We start from the raw sequence: 18,975 nt of genomic DNA on the forward strand, positions 1-18,975 counted from the left end.
CTGGGGTCCTGGAGGAACTGGCTTACCTGTGTTGGACAGCAGCTTCGTTGCTTCCAGCACCTTCTCAGTGTAGACTCCAGGTTCGTAGTTATCCATTTCAGAGGTGACAACATGAATGACCCGAGCAGCACGTCCTCGAATTGCACCAGCTGTGCGGTCTAAACCATCAACATCTTTTTCTTGGAGAGCAATGACACATTTGTTTACATCTTCTAAAATATGGTTCTCTGGTGGTAAAAGAAGGGGGATTTAGATGGTAATATCTTCTTTTCTGTCGTGTACATCGGCATTACAATTTCTCAGTGTGTGACCTGCTCTAAGAAACCTTCATCTAGATGCTACACAGCATTGATTTTTAAGCTTGCCACAACCAGCAAACAGATGTCTGGCCAAACCAGCTGTCATAAGAACAAGTCCACTCACCTGGAGGCATCCAACCCTCTTGCCCCCTTTCTGTACTCAGTTTTGCCAACAGAAAAGCTGGGTTCAGCTGGAGCTTCCCTAAACTTGTTTCTTCCCATATCCCAGCCCTGTGCTGCCAAAGCCCTTGATCCAAATACCTGCAAGCCACTCCTGCTGCCATTACACAGCCCTGGCCCAGGCCACGCCTCGCCCACAAACGCCGTGTTGGAGCAGGGCACTGGGTGCATGTCCCTGCACAGTGTTTTCCTACAACCACACACATACCACCACAGGGTATCACACTGCTGGCCCTCCACACACGTGCAAGGCAGGTAACGCATGCAGTGATTTATGCCCAAAGTGCTCGGAGGCAGAGTACTTGCTGCCTCATAAGAAAGCAGAAAATAAAGCCATAAAACCTCCTTTTGTAATCTGCTTTAAGAAAATACGTTCTAATAGACGTTTTCCTTCGTTCATCAAGCTCAAGAGGTTCCAAAGGAGTAAAAACCCTTCAGAGATTTCTGAAAATGCCTGGAGAGGTTCGAGCGCTCATCGGCAGACACCCACCCCGAACTCACAGACCCTGCTCTCAGCAGCAGTGAGCTGAGACTGCAGTCCAACACTTGTGCTGCTTTGTAAGAAACCTCCCTGGAAGCACGGCTGCTCTGTCCCTTACATCGTTTCCAGTGTTACCTCCCACTGCCTTAATCACACGACACTGACAGCTGGTGCTACCCAAGGGGCTTCTATTCCCTGCACAGGCGGTCAGAGCTGGGACAGATGAGCGGCACACGGAGCTCAGAGGGGATCTGTAAGATCTGGCTGCAAGGAGTGCTCCTGGAACAGCTCTGCCCAATTCACATAAAATTAGCAAGAGCTGCATGCAGCACTGTGAGACTTGTGCAAGCAACCTGGACAAATAGAGCACTTGTGAAACACCTCTGAAGGAATTCGGCTCGAGCAAGTTCAGCTGAGGGCAGGATGTGGCCCTACAAGAGGGAAGTGCAGGTTCGTTAGCGATCTGACAATTCAGTGAGCAGGCAGCCACGCTGTGAGAGCCCCGGCAAGGAGCACGCACAGGCTCAGTACTTACAGCAAGAGACAGACAGCCCTGCAAGTTACAGAGGCGAAGAGAAAAGCATCAGTGTCAGGCCAAATAACACAATGTTTATTGCTTGAGTTCCTAAAAGAATAAAGTAAGCCACAGATCATTTAAAAGCCTCTTCGGATGATATGGACTTTAATGAAAGGCACGGGCAAAACGAGGATGAGTGCTTAAATGCCTGCCCATCACTTCGTGTCTTCTGCAGACAGAGTGCCCAGGAGGAGGTGAGGGGGGAATCCTCCGTGGGGCAGCACAGGACTGCCAGGTGCATCCACTGTGCTCCTGTTCTCCAGCTGGATGAGGACAGATCAGATGTGACACCGCTCTGTGCTGCTACGTACGCACTTCTTCCTGTCCTACAGGACCACGGCTGTCTGGTGCCAAATGCCATCTGCTGAGGCTGAGGTGGCCGGGCAGGGAAATGCTGACACACGGGTTCACCACCACTACCTTTGGGGACGTTACTGAGCAGTCCTACATCAGCCTTAGTGCTGCTGAGCAGGAGGAAAAATCTAACAGCATCAGGAGGTGACGCAGAACGGAGCATCGGCAGCAGCAAAGGGGTCCTGTCCTACCCAAGTGAGTACAGGCAAAAACGGCGCGGTTTGCTAACACGGTAAGAGAAGGTAAGAGGACAGGCCGTGCTTTCCTAAGAGAAAATATTTTTTAGAGCAAACAAAGACATACAAAGAAGTGTGAAAGCTAAGAGAATTCAACCCCCCTGACTGTCAATCCTCAGTCCGCTGCCACCACCGCACACCTTCCCGCTCCCCACCAAAGGCATCAGGATGCCTTTTCCAAACACCTTAGGAAGTCTGTAACGGGGTGCTGGGGGCTAAGGGAGGACCAAAATATAAAAGCAAGTTCCCACAGTTCAAGTCATAGATGCAATTCTGCTTTTCTACTGTGTTCCCATGAAAGGTCTCCAAACCACCTCTGTGGTGGACCTTCTCTTGACAAGGGACACTGGAGAAACCAGGTCAAGCAGATGAGGCTACAGAACGAACACTGTGTGTTCATACAAAGCACAGCATTCATTTTGTAATGAGGACAATCAGTGTGACCACAAGTATTCATCCACAGGCTCTTGAGAAACAGCTCCATCACAATGGGCGATCTCCAGCTCGAACCTCCACCAGCACCAGTAAGAACAGGAGGCAGCACACGGAGTGATTTTTAAGAGGGCTCTGAGGGAGACCCAGGCAATTTCAGAACACTGGATTTGATTTTTACACAGTGCTACCAACAACTGAAGAACAGTCAGTGGGAACCGCATGCAGAGTGCTAGGGACAGGACTGATCAGGGGATGTGAATCACAGGAGCAACTGAAGAGCTCTGAAATGAGGAATGAGGAACAGGCACTGCAGTTAGGGAGATGACCCAGGAGGCACAGGACAGAGGTGTGCACATTTACTAACAGCATGAAGTGAGAAAACTGCTCCCACCTTCTACAACCAGGGGCATCAATTGGAGCAAAGAGGTGACATGTCAAAAGTAAGGAGGCTCTTCACACAGAGCACAGCTATGGCTGTGAATTCTGCACAAGACGCTGGAGATGTCAGGGGGTGATAATGGCTGAAGGAGCAACCAGCACAAGTTTAAGAGAGAAAAACCTGCCAAGAACTGTTCAGAAGATATCACCTGTGCTACTGGAGCTCCCTGGACTGCAAACCACTCCTGGCTGGGAGCGCTTAGGGAGGATCCTTGCTCTTAAGGAGTCTCCAGTTACTAATTTCCTGGGCCCTAACAATTAGCCACTGTCAGACCATTGTCCTAACAGAGCCTTTCTCATGCTGTGCTCTTGGTAAAGCCAACCTGCAACACGGCACAGTTAGGTGTCCTCATTCTTGTATTATCCACTATCATCTCAAACCAAGGTCTCTCTCATCAAGCCTTGTCTTAATTATAACAATTCCAGCATAAGCTGTATTGGGCATTGCAGGAATGTGATATTGGCCACACACCGACCACAAGAACACTTCTTTATTTTGCCTACATCTCAGTCAGCAATCCATATAACCCCAATGAGCACTCAGATCCCAATAACCCCAAAGGGAACGTGGCATAAATCACACCCATCACTTTATCCAAAGACATGCTTTGACTTTCAGCAGAGAACTGCAGCAGTGGCATTTATATGGAAAGCATTTATCAAAGTTCAAACAAATAATACTTGAAGCAATATTTATTGCTTTAATATCTTTCGAACACCTCGTTGGTAACGCAGCAAGTACAAAGGATTGCTGAAGGCACTCGAGCAGCTGAAGCAGTCACTAAGTGTGGCATTTCCATGGCTGCCAAGCACACAGGGCAGGGAAGTCAACCTGCAGTCAGCCTGCCACCACCCCAGGACAGAAACTGCCTACTGCCGAGGCCCAGAGCAATTCCACAGCAGGCAGCACCACCGCCTGCCCCTCCAAGTACCCATCTCTCCGAGGGAGCTGCACAAGGAAGCAGAGCTCTCAGTCCCACTGGTCTGACCCATTGTGAGGCCCACCTGTAGGCCAAACACAGCCAGGAGGCATTAAGCGGGCCGCAGTTTCAGAGAATAACAGCTTTTTCTCTTTAAAATGTTTCGTACACTCGTGGACAAACTCCAAATGGAGCCATGAACTTCAGCACACAATTCTCTCTAAATATATTTCCCCAGAAATAGGCTCCTCGCAGCTGTGCCATTTCAGCTGCTGCTGCAAGAGAACACGCACAGAGACAACGACAAAAGGACGTCCAACTGCCGAGTAAGCTTCTGCTAACTCACTGCACAGAACGTTTCCATTCACAACCCAGGGCACAGGACACAGGACACCGATGGCTCTTGGTTATCTGCAACTTCACCTGCACTCTCTAGATACGTTCACTCGGTGCTTCCGATCCCACACATCCTCCCGTGAAATACTGCTTTATGACTTGGCTTTCCAGGTCACTGGAGATGCTCCAGTCTGTTTGCACCAGGAAAATTAGACCCTGGGTTTGTAGTGGCAATTTGTGAAAGCCAGTGCAGCCACAATTCATGTGTTACAGCTCTGTGTCCTCTGACTCAAGTGGAATTAAAGGACGTGAAAATAAAAATGCCCCTATTATTTCTAGGTCACAGCAGCTACTAGTGGGTCTTTATCATCAGATGCTGATAAAACAGGTTATCTTGGCAAGCACTGTGACAAATGGAATTATTAATGTATTGTGATAAGTATCTGATCCTCCTTAAAAACATTAGTAAAACTGACGTGATTAAAAATATTCACAGAACATTTTCTATATGAACAGTTTTAATTAACTTGTACGATTATAGCTGGATATTAATTCTTAATGACGTAAGAAGAGTCTGAGGTGATCGGAGGGATTCTGTTCTCTGCTGTTTCACAGCCTGAGCATTCACATTTCCTGTTTCACTGGTGTTATCCGTGCAGTTTGTCCCCAGGAGCTCCGTGGCAATGCAGGGGAAGCTCAGCTAGCAATTCCAGAGCTAGAGATTCCAAGCGGCTTTCGCTATATTTAAGCTGCTCTGTCTGCTGACATGTAAATATATACATTTCTGCATGCTCGCTCTGTAAGTGCAATGACAAGTTTCTGGAGTACCTGCTAGCTGAACTATCACTGTTTTCACACTTGGAAAGATACCTTTTCTCCTTGTGCCAAGATCTCCTGCTCTATCTTTACACCACACTCGGCAGAAGACAGCGCTTGCCAGGCGCAGAGTACCAACACCGCCCCTTCCAAAAACCAGAGAAGACTCCAGAATGTGTGGAAAATACTAGTTCCCAGGAACAAGCTCAGTGAGGAGACTGCTTCTCCGATCCCCACATTACCTGACACAGCCAGGAAGTCATCGATGGACGTGATGTCGTCGACGGCATCGGTCAGCACGCGGACCTGCTTCTCCCACTGCTCTTTGAAGAGCTCCATGTTCTCCTGAGCCAGCTTGCTTTGTGGCTTCGCAGCCAGGGCCAGGGCAGCGTTGATGACCTGCAAAACACCTCTGGATTTTTAAAACTAAACCAGTAGGTTCTGTATGTTTATCCAATGAACTCAGCAGTAAACAAAGCAAGCTTAAGAAGTTTTCAGGAACTTGATGTTTAAACACAGAAGTGTTTATTCTGATGCTTTCACACCCAACTCATATGTGCTCCCACATTTACTACGGTCAGTTATTATGCTCAAGGACACATGGCAGACATTCACACCAGCCAGCTGCACCTCTCTCTAACAGCTCATGCTAAAAAGGTGCAGCAGGTTTCTGAGCACACATTATGCTGGTAAATATTCAGACAGGATGGTGTTAGTCCACTGGAGGCTGCATTTCCTAAGCTACTCACCAGAACCTGAGAAAAAGGTCCAAAAGGATTAAGTTGACGGTTTGAAGGAGGAACAATATGCAAATAAAGAATGTAAGATGTATTTTCTATTTATCTTCTTGTCCTTCAAATTCTAGTCTGCTCCTCGTGGTAACTGTTACAATAGCTCAAGTCGTCTGTTAGGCTCTGGAAGAGCTGGATTAGGCAGGAAACAGGAGGAGAGGGTATTCAGTGCTTCCCTGCTGCTCCTCCCAAACACCCCTACATGTTTTCTTCAAGCCCTCTGTTGTACTGTAATTCCTCCTAATCCTACAGTTCTGCTAAACAGAAGTGTTACACACACTGCTGGGTAACAAACTGATGCTGCGCCAACTACCTGGTCAGTTAAATGTCAACAAAAGCCCCTCCAGGTGTGGGAAGGAAGCAGCCTCAAAACCTGCTCCTCTTCCAGCATCCGTTCTGGCTCCTCTATGCGTTAGCAAAATGACCTGGAGACATGCCAGGCACGGGAAAACCTCCAGTCAGACCAACATGACAATCCTAATCTTGTTTTCAAGCTGGAGCGTTAAAGCTAATTAACTCGTAAGTTCAATGTGTAATTTTTCTTCTCTACTTTAGGACTGCATTAATTTCACAAAATTGTTGAACAAAACATGTAAGTGCCAGATGTTCCTGCTTTTACAAAATCAACATTTCCTACCTGCTTCATTTGAGAGCATTTAAAAGAAGATATAACTCACTAAACGTGGAAACGGTGATGATGTTAAAGATATCATCATGGCATCGAGTGAATCAGGAGAAGGAGGCTGATTCACCCAAGGGATGCCAGGAACAAACAGTGCCTGAGCCAAGCTGTCCTGCTCCGCAGGCTGCCACGCTGCAGCTGGAGACGGAGGCCGGGAGCTTTGGTCACATCTCCAAGTGAGCTTCACGGCCTCTGCAGCAAGTGCCAAACGTGAGAAACAACCCGGCTCCAACTGCGGCCCGGTCAGAAGTGCTGCTGGGCTGAAACACACCTCTGGGTCCTGGCAATGACAACACTGGCCTTCCTGAGCAACGTGTGAGCCCTCTGCTGCTTCCCCTGCCCCACAGTAAAGCCTGGGATTTGTGCTCCCTGTGCTGCAGGAGCAGGAGCCCCTTTGGGGAGCCGTGGGGTGCAGGCTGCTCTGAGCGCTTCCATCTGTCCACGGGACTGCAGTTCTCCAGTCCTGGAAGCTGTGAAAAAAGCCTTGCAACATGCATGAAAATTAAGCTCACAACTTTTAAATCAGTCAGAAACAGAGGTTTTAGAAAGAGAAGCCTGTTCTCTGGTCATGGTGCCTTGGTTTATAAGTCTGGTCAACGCCATTTCCTGCCCCGATCTCGTTTCTGTAACCCATTATCCATCCATCAGTGACAAGCCAGATATCTAAAGTTTGATGAAGACAAATGCAAACAATGAGCACTATACAAACAAAAAGGGGACAGCAGGCAATGCTCCAGAAATCTGCTCTGAGTTTTAAATCCTGCCAGCAACCACCACTACAGAGACAAAAGACAGCAGTAGCAGGGCTCGGGATGTTTTCTCCTTGCCCCTCCTAGCCAACACCAGGTATGAAAACATACTTAAAGCACTGAGACAGGTCAGCACTACTGCCGATGAAGCATATGGCCTGTGTGCCTGTGTGATGTCTGTCTGGACAGCAGCAGCTGGCTGAACCATTAATCTTTGTCAGCAGCACACGCCTAACCCCAAAAGCCCACATTAAGCAGCCCTTCATATCTAACTGAGGACCTGTCAGAGACAGAGGGCTCAGCAAGAACTCAAGGAGCTCAAACAAGGCACTGCCACCAAATCCAGATGCAGGTGGCACAAGCTGCACCACTGTCTTTCAAGCAGGCCACCAACCCAACTGGAATTGGATCCTCATTTTGTAGTTACACTATCAGAAAGGAACAGTCACCCCAAAAGCGTCTTAATAAATCTACCAAGCAAAACTAGAGGTAAGATCTCCCTTACAGACGGACCTGACTTGTGCTTAGAAAGCAGCCAGCAGTGCTAGAGATGTAGATGATGTAGAGGTGGGGAAATCAAAGGCTGCTGAGTCGCTCTGCAGAGCCGAAGCCAAAACTACAGCTCAGTACACGGAACTGTTAAGGTGTGCACGCCTGCACATGTGCTCAAAAGGAAATTCAAGAGAGCTGATGCAGCCCCAGAGTCCTGTTTCATAGCACGTATTCTGTCTCACAGCCATGAATTCACTTGTACACATTCAGCATCTGGATCTCCATCTGCGCAATGGTCACAACACCCAGTTTTAGCTAGGGGGATCAGACCCTTCACTCTGTCAAACATGCAAAGCTTAAGATTTACACTGACAAATTATTCTGGCCATCGTGTGGCTGGGGTGATATCCCAGGGATTACTGATATAACCCTAAAAAAACAACTTTTCAGGTAAATACACTCTTACACGATGCCTGTATCCAGTACAGAGCGACTGACAGGTATTCTAGCAGGTGCTTGGATAGATTTGACATGAGGACAGAAACAGGGATCTTCTGTGTCTGTGTATGTTGCAGGTAGTGGACACTGCAATTCCTTCAATCTAAACTGACCGTTCTGGGGAGCAAGGGTGGAAGGACTGACTGAGGTACACAATTATTCCTCCAAGGAAACATGGAACACTGGGCACTGAACTGCATGAAATCATTCACTATACAAATAACTTGTAGGAAGGACACGTATAGTCCAAAAATAGGAAGAATATGGCAAGGCTACCTGAAATGTAGCAGATTCCTTGTAAAACACTTGGCAGTGCAGGGAAATATTCTGTATTTCAGAGCTTCGCAACATTCTGCCAGAGCACTGTGATCACAATGACTCACTGAAGTTGTACAAAGAAAAGAATCAAACAGGGACATTTGAGACTATCCAGAAGGAAATGAAGCATGGCAAGAAAACACACTATTTTTATCGATGCTTTGTTTCACACAGCAATTGCAGCGTTCGAGTCAGCCCAGCACTCAGCACTGCGCTTCCAGAGCTCCTGGAGCTCCATCCCTCAGCTGCAGCCAGGCCTTGGCAGCCCTGCCCTGACACAGGAGGCTAGTGACCCAAAAGCCTTGCAACTGATGTCTCAATCTGCATCTCACACCCTCGTGGGGACAATCTGCTTTCTAGCTGTTTGTTTCTCTTTCTTTCCCTATTGAAAATAAAAGATTGAAGACTTTAAATCTTCCTGACCCCGCATCTGGAAGACTGATGTAGGAACTAGGAGAAAGCTCCTGCACGTTTGTTTTTCCTACCAAGAGCCATTCTGAACACTTGGCTGGCATGGCTGAAGGAGGACAGTTCACAGGGGAGAAGAAAACTACTCGTTTGATTTGCTTTGCAATTCTTACCTACTGTGCCTTAGTATCATCTCAGCACACACAGCACCCATAAGCTATGTAACTCCTTCAGTCAGTGGCTGCAAGCACTGATTTTATGTTATTTTTGCCTTATCTTTTCCATAAGGACCTTTTGCTTTTTGCAGCACACTGCTCCTTCTGCAGCTGGTTTAATTTTGCCCTGTTTCCTCTGCCATTGGCTTCAGGATGCTGCTGGGCCTCACCACACACCTCTCCCATCCCCACTAAACACCTGTTCTTTACAGCCCAAATATTCTGGGTTAACACCTGATTTTGGTTGTTTTTATGTTGTTTTTATTTGTGTGTGTGTGTGTGTTTTGTCTAGTTTTGAAATAAAGGGTAAGAGATCCCAATATAAGTGATTTAGGTGCAAGGCTGAGGGGAAGCAGCCATCCCTCACTTGCTCTGTTTTCCTGCTGCCACCCCACAGATGGAGGCCATGCGGTGCTGCCATGCCTTCTGCTGCTGCCCTGACCCCCAGGGCTGGATGGGAGGCACAATGAGAGCAGGAGTGCAGTTCTCAGCTCACAGCTCCCATACGGTCACCAAAAAGGATTCCTGTCCTGAGCCTCCCAAGCTGCCCCGCCATCTGAGCCCGGCAGGATACTCCTGGCTTAGGTGGATTTTCACACCTGTGTTTTTCTGCATTAAAGAAAATATAGCCTGCTTACTGGCAGTTCGTAAGAACCTGCTCCTAACTTCATTTGCCATATCCTAGATCCCAAAATTATCTCATCTCCATCTTCATGTCTCCTCCTCTGCTCCCAATTCCACTTTGCTACAAGCAGCAGCACAGTTCACAAGCAGGACATTTAAGTCACTTCCACTTACATCCAGCCCCAGGTTCGCATTCACATGCCTGTGTGCCAGCCCTCTACGTACTTCAATACAGCAAAAAGCACTCTGCAGAGACTGATGAGCTGAAATGCCTGGGAGCAAAACACGCAGACACTGCTTTGCACGATCTCCAGCTGTAATGGCAGTGACCAGTAAGTGGACGGAGGCTGATGCACCAGAGGAGAAGTTGACTTGTGACTTCCAGTTCTCTGCTCCAGTATATTAAAGGCACTTACACCACTCTCCTTGCCTTTTTTGGAGTTGCTTCAGGTGTCTCTGCTGAGGACATTTTCTCCTGTTGTTACAGTGCCATGACCACTGACACAGATTTTTCCTGGAGCAGCCTTTCCCAGCAGCTTATGCTGCCATCGAAGTGGTTTTCTATTTATATGCTGTATATGGATAATTATCCTATCAACTTCCTCACATAAGAGAACCATTTTTGTAGCTGAGGGCTCACATGACAACGCCAACCAGTGCAGAAAGTGCAACAGTTTTGGAGCCATATGTTTCGGTGCCCGTTTGTGCAGCTCTGTACAGTGTTTCACTCACATGAAGCAATGAATCTTTGGGGGTTTCAGGGGACAGTGGCATTTCTGGAAGCTGTTCTGCTACTGCATTTCATAGCCTACACTGTGCCTGTGATGAAAGCACACAGTCCTTGCCTAACCCACGTACCTCTCAGCCCAGAACTGAATCCTACTCCTACCACAGATTCTTTTTATGTGGATCCAGCGAACCAGAAGCTGCTCACATTTCTGACATGGCTCCTCTGATGGCCCCTCCTGTCCTGTGCTGGCTCTTCACAGTGAGCCCTCATGACACAGAACTGTGACTTAAACAGTAAGTTTTACACAGCAGTTTCCATGCAGCCTGAACCCCTGCACGGGACTCCTTGCACTTGTGCATTTTGTTTGTGTGGCAGTAGGTATGATCAGCATACGTAACCATCTGCCTCATCAGAAATCTATAAGCAGCAAATTGCTTTTCAAGCATTTGAAAATTGGAATGTATGGATGTGGAACAGCAGTCATTAAAAGAAGACATTAATACAAGAAGAGCCAATTTATTTTTATAAAAGATGTAATTTAATCCAAGACTCATCTGAAGCCTGTTTAATCAGTGACACTCATTGACTGCACAGGGTGGGTGAGCTATGCTAAATGCTGGCTGTGCTACAGCAGGCATGGATGAGGGGGGAAAGGACGGGTGCAGACGCTGACTGTCGCCTCTGAAAGGCAACCAGCGCTGCTCAGAGTGAGCCCTGCCACTCGTGGGTGGGAGAACAGCTCCTGCGGCTGCAGACCTGCCCTGCTCCTGCAGGCTGCTCCCTGGGACGGTCGGTCTCAGGGCGATGGGTTCCAAGCACGCATGGGCAGAAGCAAGCACCCACCCTACGAAGTTCTGTTCCGTAATTGGTTTCTAAAATCCTGACTACAGTTTGGCTTGAAGTCCACAGATGAACTTTAAAGGCTTTAAAGAATGAGTAAGTCAACAAATGGCTGGTAAAAGCATCTGCAAGTGGCAGCAGGCTGTCACATCACGAGGCTGCAGCAATGCTCTTTCCTTTCAGGAGCCATGCTGGGGCATTTTCACTGTTGCTTCCTCAACACCTACAGCTTGTATGATCAGAAAGCCTGCTATGGTTAAGCTCTCTTCTTAGACATCTTAAATTCAAAATGCTGTTACAAAACAGCTTTCACAGGCTCGCAAAGCAAGTGCTTCTTGGAAACAGAGCTCAGAAGCCAAAGTTACAAGCAAGGATCCAGGTTTTTGAGTTGAGATAAACAAAATCTTTTTCTAATTTACCATTGGCAAGATCTGCGCTCAGCAAGAAATGCAAAGACAACTTCCCCAGCACTCTGCTAGGCAAATGGGAGCACAAGCAACTATTCCAAGTATTTCACAGCAGTACTTTTCCTTTTCCATTCTGAAAGAGACATTAAGCATTTAATTTTCTGTGCATTTAACTGTAATGATCAAGCCTTTTGTTCCTTCACCCGACATGCCATGGACTTGGCCTTTCCCCTTACCACCAAGGGAGGCACAATGATGCAGGAACACAGGTAACTCCTGTGGGGAGCTGGAAGAAATCCCTGCACTTGAACAAGCAGAATTTCAGCAACACATGCCCTCGACCGGAAGAATTCAGGCTGGCTTCCAAGTCACAGCTTCACAGGAAAGCACAGCAGCCCCCTAACGCGGAGTGACTGCAGCTCTGGGAGCCCAGCCTAGCAAAGTGACCCAACTGGCTCCTACGGAGCACACAGTTCTTCCCAGTGGTTCTTCCTGGGCCACAAAGGAGAGTTTAAAAGCTAGATTTAGTCTCCAGCATTGTGTTCTGCATGAATGGGCTGGGCACTCAGCAAACAGCAAGGCTGACTGTGACTCAAAGACTGCTCTGGAGGTAAAGCAACCAACCACACTGTCCCAGCGTAACTGCTTGCTGTTGCAGTCACTTCTTAGATGAACAATTTTCCATGCCTTCTCTTTGCTATAGTAATTAAATTTCAAACCTAACGATGCTTGAGCCCAATAGCGATGTGGGTAGTGAATGGCTTCTTGTCCACACCAACAAAGCTTCCAAGCCTCAAGAACCAGACTGAAGAGCTGCATGATCTGGACTTCAGCTGGCAGCTCAAGAAGGCGAGGTACCACAAGGGACCAACTAACTGCTCTACCTGAGATACTGCTTTTATAATTAACTCTACAGATTGATTTCTGCAGAAATCGTTCTTTAACCAGGAGTTCCCTACTCCCAGAATGGCCTCTACACTGCTAAGCTATTTAAGAAGTTACCTGGGGACTTAATCAAGTGCATTAAATTTCAGTTTCATCCTTTCCACCACAGCAATGCTTTGAATTAAATTTCTTACATTACATTTCCTTGTGATATCGATACATTCACTTGAGTTTCAGAGTGTATTATAATTACTGATTGACTTGACTCACTCTGAATCCAGCATCTTTCCGGAAAAATACCATCTAAGCAAAAAGAGGGGGAAAAAAAAGCAGATAATGTTAGAGTAAATTTGTATTTTATGCTTAATTGGCATGTTTGTCACCTAACAATATCCAAGAAGGAACTGTGCATCTTGTCAGAAATATACTGCAAAACAGGCATGTAATTGCCTCTAAAAACCAGCACCTCGCTGTGCTGCTCTGTGCATCCAGAAGCACTGAGGATTATTTGGGGTGCTCAGTGACAGCCCGTGAGGATAACAGCATGCTGCACCACACAGACTGACACGACACCAACTTCTGAACTGCTAGGAGAAAGCAGATGCCATTTGCAGAACACTTTAAATAAATGTCCCTAAGTATCTCTCAGGATTCACGTTCAGATACTCTCAGAGCATTGAAGTATCAACCAGAGAACACAGTGGAACGTAAAAGCACTCTCACAAGTGCAATGAACATCCATGGTGTTATGTGTGAATCCCCTGACCACCCTAAAACTCCGGCAGACCGCACAGCGAGCATGAGACCTGCAGGCTGGGAAGTTTAGATGTGGAACTCACACAAAGCCAAAATGCATCAGTTCCATTGGGAACTGTCCATTTCACCAAAGCTCCCAGCCACACCAAACCAGCAAGCCCTGAGAACAAAGGTTAACTGCTGCACCTCGCTATTTGCCACCACAGTTTTGTGACTACTGGCTGTACTTCATTAATCCACGTTGACTTGGCTGTCACGATGCTTGTCTTATGAAGGGTGCACACTTATTTAAATAGGATCCAGGAATGGGAACCACAGAAGTCCAGAAGACAACAAAAGGTTTCCTAGACAATCCTGAATGCTGCACATTCAGGTGCTGGTCTTCACCTGCTTAAAAGCAGCTGTGTGAATAGGAGGGCTATTGCTCTGCCTTCATCTCTTATCCCAAGATTCCCTTCCTGTTGAGCAGAATACACACATACATTTTCCTCTTCCTTTGGACTGCTTTTCAAAGAACTTACAGATCCACACAGGTCCTTTCCACGTATATATACATATGGAAAAATGGGAATAAATTCCAAGTAATCCTGAGAGGACAACGTACCTTATTTTCACACAGTGCCATATGACAAATTTTGAGGACCTATTTTCCCTTAGTATCTAGTTACCAACAGCACCTCGTGTTTTTTAGACCTTAACTTCCTAATTCTTTAAAAGATGTAACCACAACAGCTGACATCACTGCACTCCTCAAAGTTCATTCCAGTTTCTTGATGCTTTAAATGCCAACAACTGGAGTATCAAAATAAAAGAGCATAGCCTAGCTCTTATATAAATCCGATTTCCTTGCTGTCATTAAGAAGTTATTAACTAAAGGACAGTCTCAGACAGGTTCAAACTCCTCTTGCGTAACCAGTTTTTACTGATTGTGGTCCATCAGGAAGATTTATTGGTGTATTTATATTCTAATTATGCATATATTTATATATATTTTTAAATTATCATAGCATACACAAGAGCAGCAGTGGTGTCTTTACAACACATCTTCCACAGTGTGAACATGCACAGTAAACCACTGACACTTCCCTGGACTGCTGTCTCGCAGGTCACTAGAATTCCCAGCCAAAAGGAACGTGCAGCTACCATGTACAGATGAACCTCAAGATTCATCCTTATCACTAAGGATAAGTTAATTATCTAATTACTTTCTACCGTGCAGATTTAAGTATGTAAGTCGTGATGCGTGTAATTCTCTACACGTACTAAGGAAAATGTCAAGTCCTGCACACAAGTCTGTAAGTGGACATAAAACATCAGAACCACTTGCCAAATTATCCAGGCAAGGTGCATGTTCTTACGTGCTTCATTACCTGGGGACACAGGGCTTCAAGCTGGCTGGCTGACATGCGAACCAACTTCACACCTTCCTCGTTGTTCGAGATGGAGCAGGCCAAGTTGGCAACCTGCGTCAGAATGGGGAAAAAACAACAGAGCTGTTAGAAGGGATTTTTATTTTCCTCTACAAGGATCTTTGTGACCAGTGACATGTCACAAAATGCAAAGTGTTCATACTCATGCAGTTCTAATGAATTCTGAAATCACTAATGACATTTGCTGTCTCTAGCCGCAAAATAGGAGATGATAAAACTGTAGTCACTCATAGGACAGACAGCTTGGTGTCTCCACCCACTTGGTTAAGTTCTTGACAGTAAATGAGATGAAAGCATCAGTGGTAGCATGTGAAGCCAAAGCTGAAAGGCCCTTTCCGATTCAGGAGTGAGATAGCAGCAATCACACAATTAAAAAAAATTGCAACAACAGTTCAGCTCCAACACACTCGAGGATTAAATGTTCCAGTGTTTGTATGGAAACTCTCTTGAAAGATTTGTAAACCCAGCTTAATGTGAACCCAGAGACACGTGGGAGGCAGGCTGATGGAGTAACTCACATATGCAAGGTGCAGAAGTCCTGCACAGCTCCTGCTGCTTGGCTGATGCTGTACAAAGCAGAGCTCAGCACACCGGCTCCTGATGCACTCCCCACTGAGCCAAGGGCTGCAGGATCCGACAGGCAGAACCCAGTCCTGTCTGTGCTGCAGTTCACCAAGTAAAGCCATGTGCTGGTACAGACAACACTGAAGACCCAATAGCATCTCAGGATGCTAAAACTTTACTCCCAAACCCTGACCTGCTGCATAGCAGCGCTCTTAAGTAGGCCACTCTGAACCAGAGGACCTTCTGCTGACAACAGAGTGCACAGGATGGGGACAGCACGGACTTTTTCGGTAATTGAAGATGTTCCTCATATCGGAGCTACTCTCAGGGGAAGGAAGTCTGAAGTTACATTTTGCAGCTGACAGGTGAGTGACAAGCATGTTATTCTGAGCCACTTGAACACAGAGCTGTAAAAATAGTACGGAGTGAACTGAGACGAACACTGAGTACTGCCATTCCAGAGGCAGAGCAACCTGCAAAGCCCCAGTGAAGGTGTTGTAAAGCACCACTGTAAACCAGCAGATGCGCAGCAGCACCACGAACCACGTCCCTACGTATACCTTCCTCTACAAAATGGGGAAATTCATCCTCCCTTTAGTTACACCACCCTGTGCATTCGTATACAAGTCACTCTAAGTAGTATTGGCAGCTGTATCATATGCTTTTCCCCCTCCCCAAGCCGTTCCCTTTACAGCAGATGTTCCCACACAGAATACATTACTGTCCCACAAACCATCAACCACATGCCAACAGACTTGAGTGGAGTGTTTCATCAATTCCATTATTAATTTTGGGACCGCAGCAAGTTCCCATCGCGAAGCACGCATCTTTCTTCCCCCACATCCCAAACGAGTTACAAAGGATGTAAAGCCGTCAGCTGTCAGGAGGAGAGGTGTGCTTCCAGCACTGCACGGCTAAGCAAACAGATGCTGCAGCATATATTTGGACAAAAACAAACCGAAGTTGAAAGGAAGACTACGCAGCATCAGCACACGCTGTACAGAACTGTGCCAGCTTTCTGCAATACCGCTGCTGAACTTCTCAACTTTCTTTCCTGCCACGGCCCGCAGAGAAAAGGCCCCCACGTCAGTAGGTGCTGCTGCTGCAAGCCTCAGCTCCCTGCAGGGCTGCTCCCAGCTCAGCTGAGGTTGTCACACAGGGCACCCTCAGTGATGCCTTGCCAGGAAGGAGCTTTCCTTCGAACAGAGGGCTGTTTTTTTGTAGATCTGCTTCAAATGAAATCCCCAGCTCACAGTGAGCTGTAGTATATTATGCTTTTGTTTAGAGGCTCGAAAATAAAAGGACAGTAAGATGTCACGACATAAAGGCCAAATAAAGCACAGGTGGTAATTCTGAGAAATGCCAGTTTGCCAGAACTTTTTATGGTCCATATTTCGACGTCATTTCTGCCTCTCCAGCAGCAGCGACGGCTTCGAGAAGTGAGAAGAACACAAAGCTCCATTGAGATGGGGCTGGATAAAAGCTACATTGAGGCACTACAGAATCAGCCTCTCCGCTATCTGGAGATGTTGTGCTCTCTCTCAAGCCAAGTGTGATGAATCAAGCGCAGAGAATCCTCGCTCTGTCTGAATACAGAGAGGCAAAGAAGTTGGTAATTGAGTGTCCCCACCATGGTGCTATGCAGTTTTGCTTTTTTGCACAGTCATTTTTGTACAGTCATTTTTTCTTCTGAATACCTCACTGATGGCAATTCTTCTTTAGAAACAGCCCAACTGGGACTGCCAACCTTTATGAAAGAAGCATGTGTGCTTCCGTGACTGAGCTTCCTTGGCAGTCTAAGACAATGCAGTTGCTGGCTGCCACATTCCATCCTACTTCTGCGCCTCCGAATCTGAACACTTCATTTCAGCGCGTTAGTCCAAGAGCAAACCATTCACTTTGGCAGATTAGCTCCTCTGCCAGATTAGCAGACAAACTTCCCAGCAAACTGTGCTGAACACCAAATCTAAAGCAGGAATGTCACGATGAGTTCAGAGTGCAATGGGTCAAACCCCAAACCCACAGCAATGCAGCATTCACTGCACAGCCGCTCTCAGTCTGATGCGACAACTCATAAATCTCCTAAAATACCGATATTTTAAGTGCTACGTCAACTTATTAATCAAGTTGTAGGTGACATTACAATTACATATTTCAAATTGTCATTAACTAGCCAGTGCTCCACGGCATGAATTCTGGAACGGCACACATCGGCTGCACCGGGCACCTGCACGATTGGGAAACTGAATTTTGAAGTGTCTGAAAGCACAGTTCATTGCTAACTCCTGCGTGGTATCTGGCAAAGAACTTGAAGCTCCCTGACAGGGGGAGGAGAAGGAGCTCCTGGCCAGTTACCTGATACGTACACATAATGCACAGCGTTTTGCAGCCAAGATGAAGATCAAAAGCGACTAATTTTGTTCTAAAGCATGCAGAGCATCTGGAGATCATATACATTTCTAAACCTTTCAAATAAAACAGAGCACCTCAAGCAAACAGAAGCTCCCTTCAAATCAAATGGAAATGAAATAGTTTTTCCGTCTCGCCAACAACATAGCTGACTGACATAGTAAGTGGTCAGATTTGATTTAGAAAGAACACTTGTGCTTGAGAGCAAAATAGCAATTGAATTCCCGCTGCATTTGTTCATTCTTACCATTCAATATCATCAAGCCCCTTTACATAAGCACTGCTGGCACAGGCATCAAAGGAGACAAAAAATTGCAAATAATGTAATCAGCCATAATGGCCAATTTCTTGAAAGAATTTAAAAATACATAGGGAGGCCAAGGCAGGTTGGAAAGCAAGGCAAGGTGCTCAGATACTGCTGGCAGCACAGCCAGACCAAATTAAAAGCATCTCTTTGATACAACATCATGGCTCCGGTAGCTTTCAGAGCACACAGCCACCTCCCAGACACTGCCTCGTGGATCCTGCAAGGCAGCAGGGCTGAGCCTCAGCCCATGCCAGCAACACGCACACCAAGCAGCAGTGCCACGTGCACAGCACTGCCGCTGCCCCTGCAGCCCCCCAGCTGCACGAGCCAAGCTGCTTCTGGGACGCAGATCCGTTCAGCAGCGATGGAACTGAGGTGGAACAACAGCTTTCCAGGAGGAGCTGCTTAACCATCCCCAGGCAAAGGGTCAACTGGAAACAAGCCATTAGCAACAAGGGAAAAATGACATCACGTGTCACAGAGATTCCATCCTCAGTTCTAGCTACTTTTCTTGAGAACTGACTATTTTTAATCAGGAAGAGTCTCGGTATTTTTATAGTAATTTTTTCCTCCATTAGCAACGATTTGCCAGCCTACGTCTGTGTTGTCGGATGTTCCAGACAATTGCTTTCTCTGACATTAGGCAGCACTCACCTTTTTCACCTGAAATTCATTATTTATTCATTTCACTTAAAATTTGTTCCTATGACAACTCAGGAGCAGAGTCTCCAGCAATTCTGAGACCACAGCAGCCTCAGCTACACCCGCGTGAGGTCAGCACGAACTTCCTACCTTACA

The 18,975-nt window shown here is 46.7% G+C and overlaps 1 protein-coding gene across 1 annotated transcript in view; it reads right to left on the reverse strand.

Annotated features, from left to right (window-relative positions):
* Positions 1-18,975, reverse strand: part of CTNNA1 (catenin alpha 1) — a 90,463-nt gene that overhangs the window by 12,204 nt on the left and 59,284 nt on the right. The window contains exons 9-11 of the mRNA XM_065734454.1: positions 14,838-14,930; positions 5,315-5,471; positions 27-227 (exon numbers count right to left, since the gene is read on the reverse strand). Of these exons, the coding sequence (XP_065590526.1) occupies positions 27-227; positions 5,315-5,471; positions 14,838-14,930 (451 nt within the window). The remainder of the gene's footprint in view (positions 1-26; positions 228-5,314; positions 5,472-14,837; positions 14,931-18,975) is intronic.

Source organism: Cyrtonyx montezumae, unplaced genomic scaffold (genome assembly GCF_038088225.1).
Source record: "Cyrtonyx montezumae isolate F1298 unplaced genomic scaffold, pur_monq_1.0 scaffold_18, whole genome shotgun sequence".
Classification (NCBI taxonomy): domain Eukaryota; kingdom Metazoa; phylum Chordata; class Aves; order Galliformes; family Odontophoridae; genus Cyrtonyx; species Cyrtonyx montezumae.